At 40.6% G+C, this 21,464-nt stretch overlaps 1 protein-coding gene across 4 annotated transcripts in view; it reads right to left on the bottom strand.

Moving 5' to 3' along the window:
- The window catches only part of pde5ab (phosphodiesterase 5A, cGMP-specific, b), a 163,305-nt gene that overhangs the window by 5,475 nt on the left and 136,366 nt on the right, over nt 1–21,464 (bottom strand). For all 4 annotated transcript variants that reach the window (XM_075451730.1, XM_075451733.1, XM_075451731.1 and 1 more), the window contains 5 exons: nt 20,072–20,166; nt 19,880–19,967; nt 12,160–12,260; nt 11,982–12,059; nt 10,495–10,558 (listed from right to left, as the gene is read on the bottom strand). In XM_075451730.1, coding sequence (XP_075307845.1) covers nt 10,495–10,558; nt 11,982–12,059; nt 12,160–12,260; nt 19,880–19,967; nt 20,072–20,166 — 426 coding nt within the window. The remainder of the gene's footprint in view (nt 1–10,494; nt 10,559–11,981; nt 12,060–12,159; nt 12,261–19,879; nt 19,968–20,071; nt 20,167–21,464) is intronic.

The following is a 21,464-nucleotide window of genomic DNA, read 5'->3' as shown; positions in this document are numbered from 1 at the left end:
CTAAATTGATTTTCTCAATGTGAAATAAACTTTTCTTAAAGCCAGTACTTCCTCAAAGAAAGTGATATCCTTGTATAAGTGGGGAGAGCAATGGGAATGAGAGAATATTAACTTTTACATTTGCTCAGGAGCTATCTGACAAATTGTCTGAATGGGGACAGCTGATTTTGAATTTCCCCCATTGGGGGATGAATAAAGTATTTTTCTACTCTATTCTATTCTGTGCACTTAGCTGTCTGACAAAAGAAACAGAAAAATATGTGAATGAGAGCAGCTTTATTTGGAATTGGGAGTCAAATTGCTTTATACTTACAGAATTTATTAAAATGAATAAATATCTACTTTGTTTTGTTGATTGTCACTTGCACTTTGGTTAGGGTATATAGCTGAACAAACTCTGAAACTCTTTAGTTGAGTTTTACTAAAGTCAAAAATTGCATCCCCATAGAGGAAAGAAGAAATAATTTTCCTTTAGTTCTAGAAAATAAGAGACAGAATTTGTCAATGAGATCCAGTTGAGGTGCCAACATCTGTGTGCGTGTCAGAAAACATGTACACACGTGCATGTTTACGGCCTTGAATGTTTTTTTTAAATGTGTCATTTGAGGACTGCTGTACTGCTGGACAGCTGTTTTTTTTTTATTAATGAGCACTCAATTATGAACACACTCACAAACACACACACAAAGCTTATCTGAAGCTCCCTCTGTGCCTGAGGTTCCTAATGAGGTACAAGCTTATGAAGGTCACCGGGGTAATGAAACCATGGGGACACAGCTCTCACATGGATGAGGACAACAGTCTAACAAGTGTGTGTATGTGTGTGTGTGTTTAAGTAAATGAGAGAAACAGAGAAAGGATATAAGTGAAACATATTACAAAGTTTTGGCCCATACATAACAGCAGTAGTCCTGTTATGTCCTGGATCATTTGGCAAAGATTTTGATTTCAAAGGACTCTGCCATGTCCATTATCAAGATCACTTCTGGAAATTTCTAAAAATTAAATAATTAAATTGATCATCCAGATCAGGAAAACCAGATTGCGTCCAATGTAAACTGTGCAGACCGAAGAGCAGATTGAGCACTCCCCTGCTTCCGAGCAGCAAACACCGTAACAGGTGCACCTATCGCTAGGTGGCTTGACGCATTGATATCAAGGGAGGCAAAAATAGCGGCAAGCGAAGTGAGGTCTGACTTTTTCATCGAGAACGATTTTGTGATGCAAATGTATTACTCTTTTGAACGCATATTGTTTTGAGAAGCAAGACGCTTTATTTTTCAAGCCCCAGCCAACTAGCCGGACTAGCTTCGTGGACGCCAAAACTCAGCTGGAACTCCGCTCACAGGATGCAGCGGGGGGGGGGGGGGGGGGGGGGGGGGTAAGTCAATGTTGATAAATTATATTGCTAATATGGGATATCATACAGCTTCATGTCAAAAGAGCCGAACTATCCCTTTAACACTGGCAGTAGCCTAGCCTAGCCTAGCCATAAGCATAGCTGGTAGCATCTAAGTTAACTTAGCCTAGTATCGAGCTAGTATTAGGGTGAGCTTTAGCCTAGCCTAAATAGGCATCCAAGGGTTTCTTTCCTTCTTCATGAACATCCAGGCACAAGCACCTTCATCAAGCAGACATGAACATCCTGGTACCCTAGTAGCAACATCAAGTAAACATAATGACCCGGGATGTCCTGAGCCAGAAGTTGTCCTTGATTTAAATCAGATTGCTGAGAGACAACCCCCATATTTAAAAAAATAACCAAATCACAAGGCACTAGTGTTGCGCGGGTGAGGGTTTTTTTTAACACCCGCCCCAATCCGACCCGCGAGAATTTCCAAACCACCCCGCCCGACCCGTGGGAAATTCTAAAGCGGCCCGCCCGACCCGTAAAATATGACCCGCTAAAAAAAAAGCCAGGGCCTGTAGAGAGGGTTAATTTAACACGAACCTAAACGAGAAGGATTTGCGCTAGACTCGCATTATTGTGAAACTTCAACGGTAGGCTACGTCAAACAACAACAACAAAGACAGCAAAATTTGATTTTACGCCATTCTTTATTGAAGAACTGTTATGAACGACTCAGCGCAGCGCAGTTTTCTCTAAAACAAAACTGGAGCAGCCACTAACAAGTAGCCTACTCAATAGTTCACCTGACTACTATAGGTTCCTGCAAAATAAAAACTCAAAATAAAAAAGGATACATATACTGGTCGACTGTATTTAGCCTGTCAGCTGTTTAGAAGCGCTGTGGAGAAAGAGAATGGAATCCACGGTGTCTGGATTTAGCCTATTTGAAACTGTCGGTCCACATATCGGTTGTGATGCCTATTCCATATTCCATGGCTTTTTGAATCTGCTCTATAAGCCTCTCCTTTTCAGTTTTGGCACGCTCTTTGGCTCTGTCGTAAATGGTTTGCCTATGAGATAGGACAGAGTTAATGTGCACCTGTCCAAACCGTGTGCCTATATTTACAAGCCCCTGTGCCACCTGCATAAGGCCCTTCCCAGAGACAGTTTCAAATGGGCGTAAATCCGCGCAGTAGAATTCTACGAAGTCATCCACTAATTTAGACTTCGCATGGAGTGGTACCGTGCCTTTTAGGAAAGATGACATTAAGGGCTGCACTGCAGAGGCGTGTGTGGGAAACTTGTTTGCCTGCGCAGCAGACCCACGGCATGAATGTCGTAAAAGATTTGATGTACCTGTCTTATGTCCATCATACTTGTACAGCGCCTCACAATGCCAGCACATGACGTAGTCTGCAATGGTGTCATGGGACAGGACGACTTGTCCAAATTTATCCCACACCTTGCTCTTTTGGTCGCCTTTTCGCACAACCTTTGCATCGCCTTTTTTTATCTTATCTCTTATCAAGTCAGCCATCTTCATCCGAGTCCTCCTAGAAGTTTGGCGGTGTAAACAAAAACTACTGATAGCTGTTGGGATAAACTGTTCCAAACGAGCTGAAAAGCTCTTAAACTACCGTTTTAAAAGGTAACATTTTACAGAATATAAAGTATAGAATAAAATGTGAGGTGGACACCCAGGTTATGTAATTCAGACGACAACTGCACGAGTGAGAGCTTTGAGTGCAATGACTTTGTGACAGCGGGATGTATGCAATTGATAGGTTCTGCAACTCAAAATTGCGATTTCACCTATATTTCCAAACTTCCGGGTTGCGGGTTTTGACTATTTTGACCCGCCCCGCCCGCACCCGCAATACTTAGAAAAAACTGCTACCCAACCCACCCACGCGCGGGTCAATGGGTGACCCGCGCAACACTACAAGGCACCCTTCGAACATCCCAGGATAGAATAGAATAGAATAGAATAGAAAGAATAGAAAAATACTTTATTTATCCCCCAATGGGGGAAATTCAAATTCGTCAAGTAGCTCAACATTTTTTTTTTAAATATTTACAATGATTGAATTAACAACAATAAAACAACAATAATAATTCTACTACTAACTAAATAATAATAAATGACTAAATTGCAAAATAAACAAATAAATAAAAATCAATCAATCAATTTGAGAAGAACTCAGCAGTCACTGTTATAAAGCCTTATGGCTGTGGGAACAAAGGACCTTCTGAACCTCTCAGTCCTGCAGCGCAGAGAGATGAGCCTCTCACTGCAGCTGCTCCTCTGTCCTGTCAGGATGCTGTGGAGAGGATGTTTATTATTCTCCATCACAGAATCTAACTTCCTCCTCATCCGTTTCTCCACCATAGCACCGAGAGGGTCCAGCCTTCTGCCTACAACAGAACCAGCCTTTTTCACCAGTTTGTCCAGGCGCCTACAGTTTCTGTCTGTAGTGCAACTCCCCCAGCAGACAGCAGCATAGAACAGTGCACTCTCAATGATAGTGTGATAAAAAAATTCCAGCAGCAGATTCCAGCAGCTTCATTAACAGGACAGCAGACAGTAAAAGGACATCCTCCAGATTACCAAAGATCACTAAATCAAGATTGCACCATTACTCCCCCCGTAGGCAAACCTATATTGCAAGCCAGGGCGGCTGTGGCTCAGTGGTTAGAGTCGGTCGACCAATGACTGGAAGGTTAGCAGTTTGATTCCCACTCTCACCACGCAAAAACCACACTTGGTGAAACAACAACTGACAACTGGAGGGGTGGCTGCCCACTGCTCCAGTGTATGGCATCTGTCTGAGTGTGTGACCCTGTGCATGAGCATGATTGTGTCAACAGATGCCAACCTAGATGGGTTAAAAGCAAAGGACAAATTTCGTGTGTATGCATGTATGACAATAAATCTGATCTTAAATCTCATGTTTATGACCTGGGATACAGACCCAGACAGAACTGATCCAGGTCAGAACCCAATTTTGATAAAAGGGACCCAAGGACATTATGAGCCATGGCAGACGCTCGATCTTGCAGGGCTGGTTGCTAGATTGCCTGAAGTTCATGAAGGTGCAAATAAATGGATTAAAGAAGAAGAGACTGAGGGCAAGTTGTTAGCTTTGGAAGACATTAAGGCAGTGTGGACTCTGTGTTTTGGAGCTCCCACCATGGAGAACATTTTGAGGTACAGTGATATTGGTTGGATGTTGAACTACAGAGCAGATGGAACTGTGGAAATCCATATTGAGCTGCACTCTGGAGAGCATTACAAGCCAGAGTATCCTGCAAGAATGAAGCATGAACTAATGAAGAACCGATGCTAAGAGGCCGTTTAGGGAATAATTCATATTTGCTCTCACGTTACATCATACTGTCTTACAAACACTACTACAGTCATGAACACTTACTATCATACTCTCTCACAAACACTACTATAGTCATGCACACATACTACTACAGTCACACACACTTACTATCATACTCTCACGAACACTACTATAGTCACGCACACGTACTACTACAGTCACACACACTTACTATCATACTCTCTCACAAACACTACTATAGTCATGCACACATACTACTACAGTCACACACACTTACTATCATACTCTCACGAACACTACTATAGTCACGCACACGTACTACTACAGTCACACACACTTACTATCATACTCTCTCACAAACACTACTATAGTCACACACACATACTACTAGTCACAGACACTTACTATCATACTCTCTCACAAACATTACTATAGTCACGCACACTTACTATCATACTCTCTCACAAACACCACTATAGTCATGCACACATACTACTACAGTCACACACACTTACTATCATACTCTCACGAACACTACTATAGTCACGCACACGTACTACTACAGTCACACACACTTACTATCATACTCTCTCACAAACACTACTATAGTCACACACACATACTACTAGTCACAGACACTTACTATCATACTCTCTCACAAACATTACTATAGTCACGCACACTTACTATCATACTCTCTCACAAACACCACTATAGTCATGCACACATACTACTACAGTCACACACACTTACTATCATACTCTCTCACAAACACTACTATAGTCACACACACATACTACTAGTCACAGACACTTACTATCATACTCTCTCACAAACATTACTATAGTCACGCACACTTACTATCATACTCTCTCACAAACACCACTATAGTCATGCACACATACTACTACAGTCACACACACTTACTATCATACTCTCACGAACACTACTATAGTCACGCACACGTACTACTACAGTCACACACACTTACTATCATACTCTCTCACAAACACTACTATAGTCACGCACACATACTACTAGTCACACACACTTACTATCATACTCTCACGAACACTACTATAGTCACGCACACGTACTACTAGTCACACACACTATCATACTCTCACGAACACTACTATAGTCATGCACACATACTACTACAGTCACACACACTATCATACTCTCACGAACACTACTATAGTCATGCACACATACTACTACAGTCACACACACTTACTATCATACTCTCACAAACACTACTATAGTCACGCACACATACTACTACAGTCACGAACACTTACTATCATACTCTCTCACAAACACTACTATAGTCATGCACACATACTACTACAGTCACACACACTTACTATCATACTCTCACGAACACTACTATAGTCACGCACACGTACTACTAGTTACACACACTTACTATCATACTCTCTCACAAACACTACTATAGTCATGCACACATACTACTACAGTCACACACACTTACTATCATACTCTCTCACAAACACTACTATAGTCATGCACACATACTACTACAGTCACACACACTTACTATCATACTCTCACGAACACTACTATAGTCACGCACACGTACTACTAGTTACACACACTTACTATCATACTCTCTCACAAACACTACTATAGTCATGCACACATACTACTACAGTCACACACACTTACTATCATACTCTCACGAACACTACTATAGTCACGCACACGTACTACTAGTTACACACACTTACTATCATACTCTCTCACAAACACTACTATAGTCATGCACACATACTACTACAGTCACACACACTTACTATCATACTCTCACGAACACTACTATAGTCACGCACACGTACTACTAGTCACACACACTTACTATCATACTCTCTCACAAACACTACTATAGTCACGCACACATACTACTACAGTCACACACACTTTCTATCATACTCTCTCACAAACACTACTATAGTCACGCACACATACTACTACAGTCACACACACTTACTATTATACTCTCTCACAAACACTACTATAGTCACGCACACATACTACTATAGTCACACACACTTACTATCATACTCTCACGAACACTACTATAGTCACGCACACACACTACTATAGTCACGCACACAGTGTTTCCCGCAGCGCATTATAGTTAAGGCGGCCGCCTTAGCAAGCTCGCACTGCCGCCTTGCCAAAGTTCCCAAAACAAAAACCGAAGTAATTCTTTTAAACCGAAGTAATAATGCTTTGCCCGGCCGACGACTCACCACCTTGACTAAGCAATTTCCTGCGGGAAACACTGCGCACATATACTACTATAGTCACACACACATACTGCTATAGTCACACACACACATACTGCTATAGTCACACACACATACTACTATAGTCACGCACACATACTGCTATAGTCACACACACTTACTATCATACTCTCTTACACGGTATTATGGATGAAACAACATGATAGTGAATGTATGAGAGAATGATATGCGATGTGTGCGAGTATGGTAGTATGTGTGAGAGAGTTTGATAGTAAGTGTGTGTGACTATAGTAGTGTGGATTAATTGAGCCTTATGGACTGCTTAATAACATTAACAGCACAAGCTCGGGTTCACGTGGGTCTGTTTGGATGGAGGTCTACTTTCACAGATCAGCAATGTTTTTGCTGCCACATTCAGTGTTACCAGATTGGTGGGCGTCTTTTGACTGCCTCCGGCGGGCAGAAAATGCCTTCGGCGGGCGAATACAATTTGGGCTGCTTTCAACACGTTTGGGCGGGGATTTTTGTTCTCACAACAGTTATGCATTTTATTCAGTGAATAAAAAGGTTAATGTTAAAAGTGAATAAACAAATCAAATTGTGTTCCTATCAATCCATACAGTGTAGGCCTACGTACACAGCAGGCGGCAGATTTGCCGTAGCTGGTTGAACAGTGCCATATAGTGGTTGAGTACAGGTGTCGTGCCAAAAAGTGATTGTCTGCCAGAATCTGATTTGCCGCCGCGGGAGCGCGCACAGCAGCCCGTTGAGCGGTAGCGCAAAACCGTCTGCCTTTCTCTGGATTAAGCGATCATACTATGCAGATACACACAATTGCATTATAATGTAGACCTAATTATAGCTTCGAAAGTTTGACGTTTATCACGTAAAGACAATTACGTGATAAACATGTAGCCTATCTGTGCTCGGTATATATCTGATGACTTTGTAGAGCCCTGTCTTTGGAAATTAGACTGTAATGAATATGATTTAGGCTATTGGTGGATTTTCAATAAAGATATGATAACTTTTGCAACGATCCTCGTGACTGCATTGTTTTTTTATCGGATCTGGGCCCTTCATAGAATTTGCTTCCCATGTTTGGATGCGTTTTGCAGTTATCGCTTTTGCAATATTTGCACCGTGCCTTGGACGGATCTTGCGGGACAGGTGCAATCCATACTTTTAGGACGTCCTCCTGCATTATACTGATATGAAAAAAAAAAAAAAAAAAAAAAAAAAAAACTTTGTAACACTGTGAATGATACTTGTCATGTGGTTAATGAGTAATATGTTTCAGAATTTAAGTATTACTCAAATATTAAATGTTTTCATGTGAAAAACGTTGTTGGGCGGTTTTTTGCTGAAGTGGGCGGGTTTTGGAACGTGATTGGGCGGAAATCGCTCAACCTAATCTGGCAACACTGGCCACATTTAAACTTTTAGCTAGTAGCTTATAACACAAGGGCAACTATGCAAGCCTGGTCATCTTTCCGCTGTGGTAAACCTCCCCCCGGTCGTGCGCATTTTTTAAGTGGTTAAAAATCAATCAGCGGAGTGGTGGATTTATGACGTGTGTATTGAAGAGATTACGGTTATGGGTTCAGGCCTCGATAATGCGACTGCTTTGCTCGCATTTGCGAGTTGATAACTTCCAGTGCGAATAGAAAATTACATTCAGTCGCATCAGCAGTCCATAAGGCTCAATTAATCCACTTTATGAAATGACCTTCCGTCCTCCTTGACCTGCTGGAAGCCCATCCGCCAAAGTACTGTTGTGTTTGAAATCGAGGTTGATTTGCTTGGTTACCATTAAGGTTAGCTTGAGAGGATCTGCTCTTCCCTTATACACCTGTTACTCCAGGTCTGAAGATCCGCCGCATTTCCTCATCGACCGCGTTACGTGAGGGCTGTTGATTACGGTTTGAAATTTTCGACATTGTTGTTATCACATCGGAAGAGGTTAAAATGTTATTTAAATGTCAAATTGCCTCATTGAAACGGTCCCGGTCGACCATTTTCACATGTTACATCCAAGCAAATTGGTCATCTTAGAGGAGGTAGGACATTGTCCTTGAGATCCCCCTGGAGAGACACATCCGGTACCTACACCCGCAATGAACCAATCAGAAACTGAAACTCAAGTTGACTTCCGTTTCAATCAAACTCTCTCACACTTACTATAGTCACGCACACCAAGAACGCCACCAAGAACGTGAAAGGATTGTGGAGATCACAGGATGGTCTCCTGGTGGCACCAGTGGCTCTGTTAACAATTTTAATTTCTGATGTGCACAGTGTACATCACTGTGCCAGGGGGGAAGTACTGAAAAGGATAACACAGCAAGGGTATTGGTCACCACACATGCATGCAACGGTTGATGAAGTATTGGGTCAGTGCTCAGCAACAATGTACAAAAGAGTGTAAAGACACCAGTGGGACATATTCCTCTGCCAGAAGGACCCTTTAAATCATTGGTCATAGACTATGTAGATATGATTAAAAAAGTACATGGTAAATACATGTTAGTGGTGATTGATTTTTTCAGCCGATGGGTTGAAGCAACCCCATCCAAGGATGTGATTCCTGATTTTCTGTATTGTATGTGGTACAAAACTGTGGTTCATTCATTTGAAATTTTAGCTTATTCATTTTATGTTCATTACCAATCATTACTAATCACACATATATCCATTGCCACTCGTTTGAATCAATTGTTCGGAGCGTGACCTTAGGCACTGAAAGGGTGATTAAGTGATCGGTCGCCAAGTGGGGATGGGGCCAAAGGAGAATTTTCCCATGAATAAGAACACGAGTTACAAAAGTAGTGGCCAACGGGTTTTTCGCTCCTCTGCGCTGCGAACAAAAAAGGTATTTTTTGTGTTTAAGTATTATTTGCATTTTTGAGTCATTTTTGGTTCAGGGTTATATGATTTTCAGTTTTTGCTTGATACTGCTTCATTTATTGAAATTATTGGTTTTCATGTGTGGTGATTTTCACATAGTCGATTTTTGCATAGTAGATTTTAGATGGTAGTTTTTTTTTATTCATCATTGATTATGTTATATATAAATATATATATTATTTTTGTCATGTTTTTATTCCATTTCTGGGAGAATTTGTTTTAATTAATTTGTTTATTTTTAATACTTTTGTGTTGATTATGTGTAGTGATAGTTTAGGTTTTAAGGTTAGGTTGTTTACTTTTCAAATCATTGATTAGTGATTTCAGGGAGGATATGTGGGGGGGAGCAGGGCCTTGAGTCCGACTGCTCTTTTCTCTACAACACTACTAGTTATTGTGCTATATTGCAATTGTCTTTTTCACAGTATGTAAAGATTAGTAGTAAATCATGGCTCATGATGAAGAAGAAAAACAAGTTGTCATGCCTTCTACAGCCATTAACTAACTACAGAAACCAGCTGTAAGGACAGAGGGACCTGTGCACCATGAAAGGACAAAAAAATGCAGGACAACACAATAGAGATAAAGAAACATATTCTTTTTTTTTTTTTACCCTTTTTTGCACAGGCCAGGGCTTGGTGATAGCTGAGATGTCACATGCAGTCATCAGCATGGACCTGGAGATGGGGGGCACAGTGACACACAATGATTTCCACAGGCCCACTCCCTACACAAAAGGCTGTCAACACTTCCTTCTCACAGCATTCAATTGCTGTGAGTGATCGTATTTGACTGAATGTGTCATTATATATATGACATATTATATCATATTTGTTTTTATTAATGTAACAACAGGGTTACAGAGTTTTACGACATGAAGCAAAAAGCATAAAGTCTTACCTCTTTTTTAAGAAGGTAATTCTTAAAAAAATACATCAATATTTTGGGAATATTGATGTATTTACAAGCATGATATCCATGCTCTCATTTTTTCCAGTGTCTTTTTAAACTAACCACTCTATTTAAGGGCCATATTGGGGCGGCTGTTGCTCAGGAGGAAGAGCAGTCACACCCACCAATCGGAAGGTCAGTGGTTGAACTCTGGCTTCCCTAGGCCACATTTCGAAGCGTCCTTGGGCAAGACACTGAATCACAAGTTGCCTACCGATGCACCCATCATTGTATGAATGTGTGTGAATGAGTAGAAAGCACGTAGTTATAGACTAAGACGTGCTGTATGAATGGGTGAATGTGACATGTAGTGTTGAAGCCCTTTGAGTGGTCAGTTAAGACAAGACATTTATTGTTCTGAGAATTGTTCTCATATATGTCTGCAGCTCACAGGAATGAGTGGTGTTTAGTGCAGAGATAATTTGCATAACAGGCAAATCACACAGTAGCTACTGCAAAAAAAAGAGAGCTAAACCAAAGTTAACCAACAAATGTTTCAATAACTACACTTAAAACATTTATTCAACAATCAGGATAAAGTCATGTGAAAAACTAAGTACAATCTCTTAGTTAAATTTCCCAAAAATTTGGAATTCTACAGTAAATGAGATTAGTCACAAGTGAAAACCATTCAAGACAGAGATAGGCTCTTCTCTTTGAGGAAAAAAACTGCAGCACGGGTTAAGTTTTCATCTGAACAGTCACAAGACACCTGGAACAATGTCCTTTGGTCAGACAAGATCAAAGTGGAGATCATAATGCACAGCAACATGTTTGGATGAAACCAAACACAGCTTGTGAGTGCAAACTCCTCATACTAACTGTCAAGCAAGGTGGCGGAGTGTTGTTGATTTGGGCTTGTTTTGCAGTATTCTAAAATCAGATGTGAGTCCTTCCCTGGTAAGGACTTTTTGTCCAGATATGCAAAAGCTTATAATTGGAAGATGGTGTAGTTTATTTTTCACATAACTGTCAAGGTGATTGTGGGTTTATTATTTCAGCTTTGGACACAGCCAAACTATTGACTTTCCCTGTTTCCAGTCTTTATCTTAAAGTTGTCTAACCACTCTCTGAATATCCTTAAAATTTCAGCCTGTGTCCTATTGTTGTTATGTATGTTGTTGCAGTTGTAGGAAATTATGTGCTTACCTCAGTAAGTCTCTGTGATGTTCATTCTCCCAAACAAACTGGCTGTTCTTTGTGAGTTCAAAAAACTCCTCTCGCTTCCTGAGAACATACATGTATGTCAGCATTAGACAAATACACACCTGCCACTCTCCCCATCAGCAGCTATGCTTCTATCTTGACTTTGTCTTTTGGCACCTACTTCATGTAGAGGGCGAGGTCAGTGGCCAGAATTGCCCTCTCGATCATCTTCAAAGTGGCCTTGTACTCGTCCAGAGTGAGACCACTCAGGATCTGGTTTCCCTGAAAACAGACAGACAGACAAGCTGAGTATCAGACCTTTCTGTATGATGCTTTAGAATTTGACTGCTGTATCTGCTAGTGTGTCTTGTCCTGCCTCCACCTCTGGCACCTTCTATACTTTCATTACCCCCTCCCCGAACCAGGGTTTGAATCCCATTCCCGCTTATATTACCTCTTTTATTTCTCCCCCTACCCGAACCAGGGTTTGCATCCCCACCCCGCTGTGACTGGTGTGCAGTTGGTGAGAGGCTGAGGTAGCTTGTGGCTGTAAAAAGATGGTTGTTGTGGTGTGAGGAGCAGATCTATATAGGGAGTATAGGGAATTACTCACTGAGTCTGGTCCTTTATTTTATTATTTATTTTTTCGTTAGCACAAGTTTCTTGTGTTTACCTTGAATAGGGATGGCTCAGGTAATCCTGAAACATCCCATAGTTAAGCTGCTATAGGCCTAGACTGCTGGGGGGCCTCATCTGTCACACCTTTCCTCACTTTACTCTCTTTATGTATATGTGATATTATTGTGGTCATTAACTCGTGTTTCCCTGTTCCAACAGATATCTTTTGAATGGTGTTACCCCCTCCCCTCCCCTCCCCCCATCCCCCCCTTTCTGTCTTCTCAAACCCCAGCTGGTCGAGGCGGATGGCCACCCTTCCTGAGTCTGGTTCTGCCAGAGGTTTCTTCCTGTTAAAAGGGAGTCGTTTCTCTCCACAGTCGCCTCAGGCACGCTCAGGATGGGAGATTGGACCGAAAAACAAAAAGTTTTCAGTGTAATCTGTTGGTTTTCTTAGCTAGGAAATTGTTTTTGAATTGGCTCTATATGAACGAATTGGATTATTTTATGAATTATGATTATTATTAATTAATTAATTGAATTCCAATTGGCTTGAATTGGACTTACTATCTAAGTGCCCTGAGATGACATTTGTTGTATTTGGCGCCATATAAATAAAAATGAATTGAATTGAATTGACTCATCTGCATACAGGGAGCCACCCCGAGGAGTAGTAATACAGTATATACTTGATAACACTGACTGTGATAGACCACCAAAGCATTGACATGACAACAAATGAACAACTGATTCCAGTCCAGGTTTTGAGTGAATTTTTAACCTTTATTTTGACACTTTATTCAATTCAATTCAATTCAGTTTATTTATATAGCGCCAAATTACAACAAATGTCATCTCAAGGCACTCAAATAATATAGTCCAATTCAAGCCAATTGGAGTTCAATTCATTGTAATCATAATTAATTTCAAAATAATCGAATTATTTCATATAGAGCCAATTCAAAAACAATTTCCTAGCTAAGGAAACCAACAGATTGCACTGAAACTTCTCTTCAGTCCAATCTCCTGTCCTGAGCGTGCCTGAGCATGCGACTGTGGAGAGAAACGACTCCCTTTTAACAGGAAGAAACCTCTGGCAGAACCAGACTCAGGAAGGGTGGCCATCTGCCTCGACCAGCTGGGGTTTGAGAGGACTGAAAAGAGGGGGGAAAAAAAAAAAAAAAAAAAACTGTAACACCATTCAAAAGATACCTGTTGGAACAGGGAAACACGAGTTAATGACCACAATAATGTCACATGTACCTAAAATCATTTGAGTAATTAAATGGGGGAAAAAGAGAGTAAAGTGAGGAAAGGTGTGACAGATGAGGCCCCCCAGCAGTCTAAGCCTATAGCAGCTTGACTATTGGATGTTTCAGGATCACCTGAACGATCCCCAACTATAAGCTTTATCAAAAAGGAAAGTTTTAAGCCTAGTCTTAAAGGTGGAAAGAGTGTCTGCTTCCCGGACATTTACCGGCAGCCACGGGCGGATCTAGAGGCGGGGCCAGAGGGGCCGAGGCCCCGCCTCTAATTTGATTGGCCCCTGAAGTGCCCCTGTCCTGTCAATCACCAGGCGAGAAAAACAAGTGGAGAATTAAATGATCACTGCTGCAGTTCCACCCCCAAACTGTGGGTGGCAGTGCGCTGGTTGTGTCAATACAACTGAATAGAAGAAGAAAAGTACTAAATCCACAGCATTATAACTAATTACTATTATAGAATCTGTGCTAAATCTCAAATGGTGCACTTTACTTCAGTGTTCATGTTTTAGTGTGCATGGCATATTAATTTCTTGAATTCGAGCTGGAAGCTTAAGAAGGTGACTTTGTTATTTGGTGAGTCAAATCTTCTTGTTTGTTGTTAAGTTTAGGTTTATATTAAACTAAACTGTGACTACATAAAACGGTTGGCTTCTAAACTTGTTATCCACTGCACTTGTGTCATAAGTTGCTATTTTGTTGGTAGGATAGCAATAGCTTTGACCTGCTTGTTCAACGCTTAACATTAAGATATGTGATTTTGTGTTTTGTGTAATATTAAGATTTTGGCAGAGATAGCAGCAGACCTTCCTTCCTAAGAAGGAAAAGCTGCTATAAATATGTTTTGTTGTTGATGAAAGTACTAAAAGTGCAAAAACATTTGTTTACTGACAGGTTAGGGTTAGGGATTGTTTTGGTCAGGGCACAGTTCAGCATTCACTAATTTTGAATGCTAGTAAAATGCATTGGAGTCAATGGAAGGTGCTCACAAATATAGTAAGGTGTGTGTGTGTGTGTGTGTGTGTGTGTGTGTGAGAGGGAGGGAGGGAGGGAGGGAGGGAGGGAGGGAGAATGAGATTGAATATGTTGTTGTATATACAGTTAAAAGCTATTATGTTTTATGTTTTGTGTGTTTTATGTGCCCTTAATGCACACTGAATTAAAAAAAAGAATTATTACAAACGTTACTGATTCATGATTTTTTTATTTCAGTTTCAAAAGGGATACTGAATTATTCCTTTTTGTTTTTGGATAGTAGAGTAGAAGTAGATGTTCTTTACTGTCAGTATACTGTAGAAGAGTAAGTTTAAAAAAAATTGCAATATGTAGGTATGATGTATTACAGTATGCAATACACTAAACAAAATATCCAAATCAGGTTGGTAGCCTATTTACCATGAGGCTATGATTGGTAAATTAATTTAGTAAGACTATGATGTTTTCTCACCGCCTGCTGGATAATGTGTGTATTGCCTTGTCGCCAATTGATGTTTATTTAAGCAGCGTCATCACTGGATATCAGATGGTGGTGACACTGTTGGCCCCTGAAGGTTACATTTGGCCCCATGGTGGCCCCTGTTTCAGAAAAATCCTAGAACCGCCACTGCCGGCAGCTTATTCCACAAGCGAGGGGCCTGATAACTGAAGGCTCTGCCTCCCATTCTACTTTTAGAAACTCTGGGAACCTCAAGTAAACCTGCAGTTTGGGAGCGAAGTGCCCTATTATCTTACATGAGATCTTTAAGATATGATGGAGCTCGGTCATTAAGAGCCTTATATGTGAGGAGAAGAATCTTAAATTCTATTCTGAATTTAACAGGGAGCTAATGAAGAGAAGCTAAAACTGGAGAGATATGATCTCTCCTGTTAGTTCTCATCAGAACTCTGGCTGCAGCATTTTGGATCAACTGAAGGCTTTTCAGAGAATATGTGGGACAGCCCATAAATAAAGAATTACAGTAGTCCAATCTTGAAGTAACAAATGGATGGACTAGTTTTTCTGCATCACTCTGAGACAAGATGTTCCTGATTTTAACAATTTTAATAAGATGAAAGAAGGCAGTCCTAGAAACCTGTTTTATATGCGAGTCAAATGATAAATTCTGGTCAAAAATAACTCTAAGGTTCCTCACTGTGGAACTAGAAGCCAAGGAAATACCATCTAACATGCTTGTAGTCTGACCAACCTATTGGGTTCATCTGGTTTTATAGATAAGTACAGCTGAGTATCATCAGCATAACAATGGAAATTTATGCCATGCTGTCTAATAATGTTACCTAATGGAAGCATGTATAAAGTGAAAAGAATCGGTCCAAGCACAGAACCCTGAGGAACTCCATGACTTACTCTGGTGTGTGAGGAAGATTCTTCATTTACAAGAACAAAATGAAATCTATCAGATAGATATGACTTAAACCAGCCTAATGCAGTTCCTTTAATCCCAATAACATGTTCAAGTCTCTTTAATAAAATACTGTGATCGACCGTATCAAATGCAGCACTGAGATCCAACAGGACAAGCACAGACACAAGTCCGCTATCAGAGGCTAAGAGGAGATCATTGGTAACTTTCAGCAGTGCAGTTTCTGTGCTATGATGCACTCTGAATCCTGACTGAAACTCTTCAAACAGATTATTTCTGTGTAAATGATCACAAAGCTGAGCTGCAACTATTTTTTCAAGAACTTTAGACATAAAAGGGAGATTGGATATAGGTCTATAATGAGCCAACACCTCTGAATCAAGAGTAGGTTTTTTAAGTAAAGGTTTAATTACAGCAACCTTAAAAGTCTGAGGTACATATCCTGTCAACAAAGACAGATTGATCAATTCCAATATGGAAGTGTCAATTAATGGGAAAACCTCCTTGAACAGTCTGGTTGGGATTGGGTCTAAAACACAAGTTGATGGTTTAGAAGAGACTATTGCTGTTGTTAGTTCAGAGAGATCAACTGGACAGAAGCCGTCTAAATACAAATCAGGTTCTAAAGATACTTCTAAAGCTGCTGTACTTGATGATACATCACTGACAATAGTGGGAAGGACTCCATCAATCTTCTCTCTAATAGAAACAATTTTATTGATAAAGAAGCTCATGAAATCATCACTGCTGAGAGTTAAAGGAATACCTGGCTCAACAGAGCTCGGACTCTTTGCCAGACTGGCTACAGTGCTGAAAAGAAACCTGGGATTGTTCTTATTCTCTTCTATCAATGATGAATAATAAGCAGTTCTAGCTTTACGAAGGGCTTTCTTATACGTTATTAAACTATCTTTCCAGACTAATTGAGACTCTTCTAAATTAGAGGAACGCCACTGTCTCTCCAGCTTTCTTGCAGTCTGCTTTAAAGCACGCAGCTGTGAATTATACCAAGGAGCCAACCTCTTCTGGCTGATTACCTTCCTTTTCAGAGGGGCAACATTGTCCAGTGCTGTACGCATTGAAACTATAGTGCTGTCAACAAGAGAGTCAAGTGTTGGTGGAGTAAAGTTTAGGTAGTCGTCCTCTGTCATATCTGCACATGGCAGGGAAGAAAAGGATGATGGAATTAATTCTTTAAATCTGGTTACAGCATCCTCTGATAGACACCTTCTATATGTAAATTTCTTCTCAGAAACTGTATAGTCAAGTAATGTAAACTCAAAGGTTATCAAAAAATGGTCAGATAAGACAGTGTTATGAGGGAACACTGTTAACTGTTCACTCTCAATGCCATAAGTCAGCACAAGATCAAGGGTGTGATTAAGGCAGTGAGTCGGTCTGTGTACACTCTGAGAAAATCCAATAGAGTCTAATATAGAATTAAAGTTCATATTTAGGCTGTCATTTTCAACATCTACATGAATATTAAAGTCACCCACTACAATGACTTTATCTGTACTCAGCACTAACTGGGATAAAAACTCTGAGAATTCAGACAGAAACTCAGAATAAGGGCCAGGTGGACGATACACAACAACAAACACAAGAGGTTTCTGTGATTTCCACTTTGCGTGGGAAAAACTGAGAATCACAGATTCAAAAGAGCTCAAACTAATATTGGGTCTGGGACTGATTAGTAATCCTGATCTGAAAATAGCTGCCACTCCTCCTCCTCTGCCTGTGGTTCCAGGAACGTGAACATTTAAACAGTCAGAGGGAGTTGATTCATTAATGCTAACATGATCCTTCTGCTGCAGCCAGGTTTCTGTAAGACAAAATATATCAATATGATGATCACAAATCAACTCATTCACTAACAGAGACTTCGAAAGGAGAGATCTGATATTCAGCAAACCACATTTAATAGTTTGATGTTTTTGTTCAGTTAAAGTTTTTGTTTTAATATTTTTTTTTTGGACAAGAGGATTTGCTCCTTTTGTGTTAATTGATTGGGTGGGTAGCAGCAGGTGGGAAGCTGCAGAGAAGTGTGTAAGACTACAACTCTGCATCCTGGTCTGAGCCCTGGGATGTCATGTTTTAGGGTGGCAAATAAAGTCTCTCCTCATCAGACCAGGTTTTCTCCAGAAAGATTGCCAATTATCTATGTAGCCCACGTTGTTTGCTGGACACCATCTAGACAACCAGCGATTGTAGGACGACATGCGGCTATACATGTTATCACTGGTCAGATTTGACAGGGGTCCAGAGAAAACTACGGAGTCCGACATTGTTTTGGCAAAATTGCACACCGATGCAACATTAATTTTAGTGACCTCCGATTGGCGTAACCGGGTGTCATTAACGCCGACGTGAATAACTATTTTACCATATTTACGTTTATCCTTAGCCAGCAGTTTTAAATAGGATTCTATGTCGGCCGCTCTGGCCCCTGGAATGCATTTGACTATGGCCGCTGGTGTCTCTAATGCCACGTTTCTGACTATGGAGCTGCCAATTACCAGGGTTTTGTCCTCAGCGGGTGTGTCGCTGAGTGGGGAAAATCTGTTTGAAGCGTGGACAGGTCGATGGTGAACAACGGGCTTGACTTTAGAGCTATGCCTCTTCCTGACAGTCACCCAGCCACGTTGTAATCCTGGCTGCTCAGGTTCTGCTAGGGGGAGGCTAATTGAGCTAGCTACGCTAGGTGGCTCCACACTGGCTAAAGGGACCTGGCTCGCTATCGGTTAATTTTCAACAGTGCAGAGCCGAGCTTCCAATTCAGATAACCTCGCCTCCAAAACTACAAAAAGACTACATTTGTTACATGTACCATTATCGCTAAAGTAACTAAACATCTGACACACGGAGCAGGTGAAAGCAGGAGATGGAGGGAGAGAACTGGTAGCCATGCTACGCTAGAGAACCAGACACACCGTTAAAAAGTGAGAATAAAGATTAAAGATCTGTAGGAGTGTGTTAGAACAGAACGGTAAGCTATAGAGTTTTCTGTTACTACTTCAATATCTTGAATTTTGTCATTAATTCAACTTCAGGTCATTAGTTTGTTATGCTGTATCTTCTTTTGGCCACATATTTTGTGCATTAAATTAGCTCAAACCCTCTTCTCATCACTTTTGGTACTTCACACAGTCCAGACTGTAAATATTCATCCATCCATTTTCTATACCCACTTTATCCAATTTAGGGTCACGGGGGGCTGGAGCCTATCCCAGCTGTCATTGGGAGAGAGGCAGGGTACACCCTGGACAGGTTGCCAATCCATTGCAGGGCCACACAGAGACAAACGAGACACACGAGCATCCACACTCACACTCACTCCTAGGGACAATTTAGAGTCACCAATGAACCTAACAAGTTTTTGGGCAGTGGGAGGAAGCTAGAGTACCCATATGCTCATCTCAGATGGACAGAAAGACAATGAACACATGTTCTGTGGTCAGAGAAGTTAACTTTTTTTTAATGTGTTACTGCATTAAAATTTCACATTGTGAATCACAGCCCTGAAATCATCTGTAGGAGGTACAGGTTAGAATACATGTCTGAATCTATCGAACTCGAACTGTGTGGACTTGACTCTAAAAGCTCCTGAGTATACAAAGTTCATGTGTGGAAACTTGTATGTTTGAGTGAATGCACGTACAGGGCTGTTTAGGATCATAAGGCAATGATCGAAGTGGTGATGCTCCATGGTGGAGTGGCAGTAGAGCTGGGCTAGTGGGTGGTCACTCCTGGACAACAAACACAAAAGAAACCCAGACTGTGAACACATTATATTCCCATATATGCATACACAACTATACATACACCTATACATGCGCCTCTCCTGCTGTACCTCTGTATGTAGGAGTTGTTAACTCCTCGGTGGTCCAGGTCGTGGCTGAGAGTTGCAATCATCAGAGCCAAGATCTCCAGATCGCTCAAGTTATTCTGTCAGAAGACAGATGGATGAATTAAGAAAGCACAGATATTAGGAAAAAAAGATTGGAGGAGAGAATTATCCACATAATGGTAAATGACAATCTGTTGCTATAACCAAACCTTTGGACTGGGTGATAAATCCAACTTTATTGGTTAATCAAATTTGTGGTTTAAATTTTTTTTTTTTAAGGAATATGTATTTCCTGTTTAACTTCCAACACAACTGTATCAAATGGGCACTTTAAATCTGCCAAAATGAGAAGTTTGACCCTAGATATGATTACACATGGAAATATTATCTATTCTTGTAATAGCTCCCATCTGATATGTTCAGTTTTTACAAGTTTACAAGTGTTATCAAAAACAGAAACCTTTAATTACAATAGGAGGTTCTGTTTTGAAGTGAGTTTGAAGGTCGACTGTGTCACTGTAAGAGACCTGTAAATTTTCTGTGGTACATTTTCTAAATAGCGAAAAATTATGCCACTGGAAATTGAAACAATGAAGTTTAAAGAAAGGTTGCTAAAAGTGCTGTTGACAATGAACTGCTTACATTTTCGGTTTCTGAATGAAAATTTTGTTCAACTTATTATTAATCTCTTATGGGAAAACAACTTTGGACTTTGCTTTGGAAAGCAAAGCCTGTTTTTAATCATTCCTTTGTTATTTTTCACTGTTATTTGATATTTTTGAAGAAGGAAGCCAAAAAAAAGGAAAAGAAAAGAAATGAAAAGTTTAAAATTAAAAATTTATTTGTAATCTTTTGTAAATTTTTTTAAAGTTAGCTGTTTTCTTTTTTTTTTTCTTAATTTGACTTCACCACTCTGGACTAATTTTTGTCGATTTTGTACACAGGCTCAAAAAATTCACTTAAAGGTAGGGTAGGAGATCCTGGATTTTGAGTCCAGCGAAGCTGCATTTTGAAAAATACACAGGTAAAAAGTCCCAACCCTTTTCTTCACTTTCCCCCCGAAGGCACGCCTCTAGAGTACATGAACGCGCACGAGCACGAAGGTGCACGAGCGCTGTTCTGACAGCAAGCATCGATCGTTGCCGTATTTAGTATTTAGTTTATGCTAACTATACGTTTAATAATGCTAGGTGCTAGCCAAGCTGGCTCTAGTTTAGCTTCCTGCCAAGCTTCGTTCACGGAGCAGGGTACGCGCACAGGGGGAAGGAGGGGGAAGGAGGGGGAGGGGGAGGGAGGAGCAGATTGCAGTTTGATAGACGGCATCAGTATCCAATCATTGTGAACGGTCCGTTCACAATGATTGGATACTGTTTTTCCTAGATTGTACGTTCTAGAG

The sequence above is a fragment of the Odontesthes bonariensis genome, chromosome 19 (assembly GCF_027942865.1).
Source record: "Odontesthes bonariensis isolate fOdoBon6 chromosome 19, fOdoBon6.hap1, whole genome shotgun sequence".
NCBI classification, from domain to species: domain Eukaryota; kingdom Metazoa; phylum Chordata; class Actinopteri; order Atheriniformes; family Atherinopsidae; genus Odontesthes; species Odontesthes bonariensis.
Note: the sequence above shows the minus strand (reverse complement) of the source record. Positions and strands in the feature narration are given on the sequence as shown.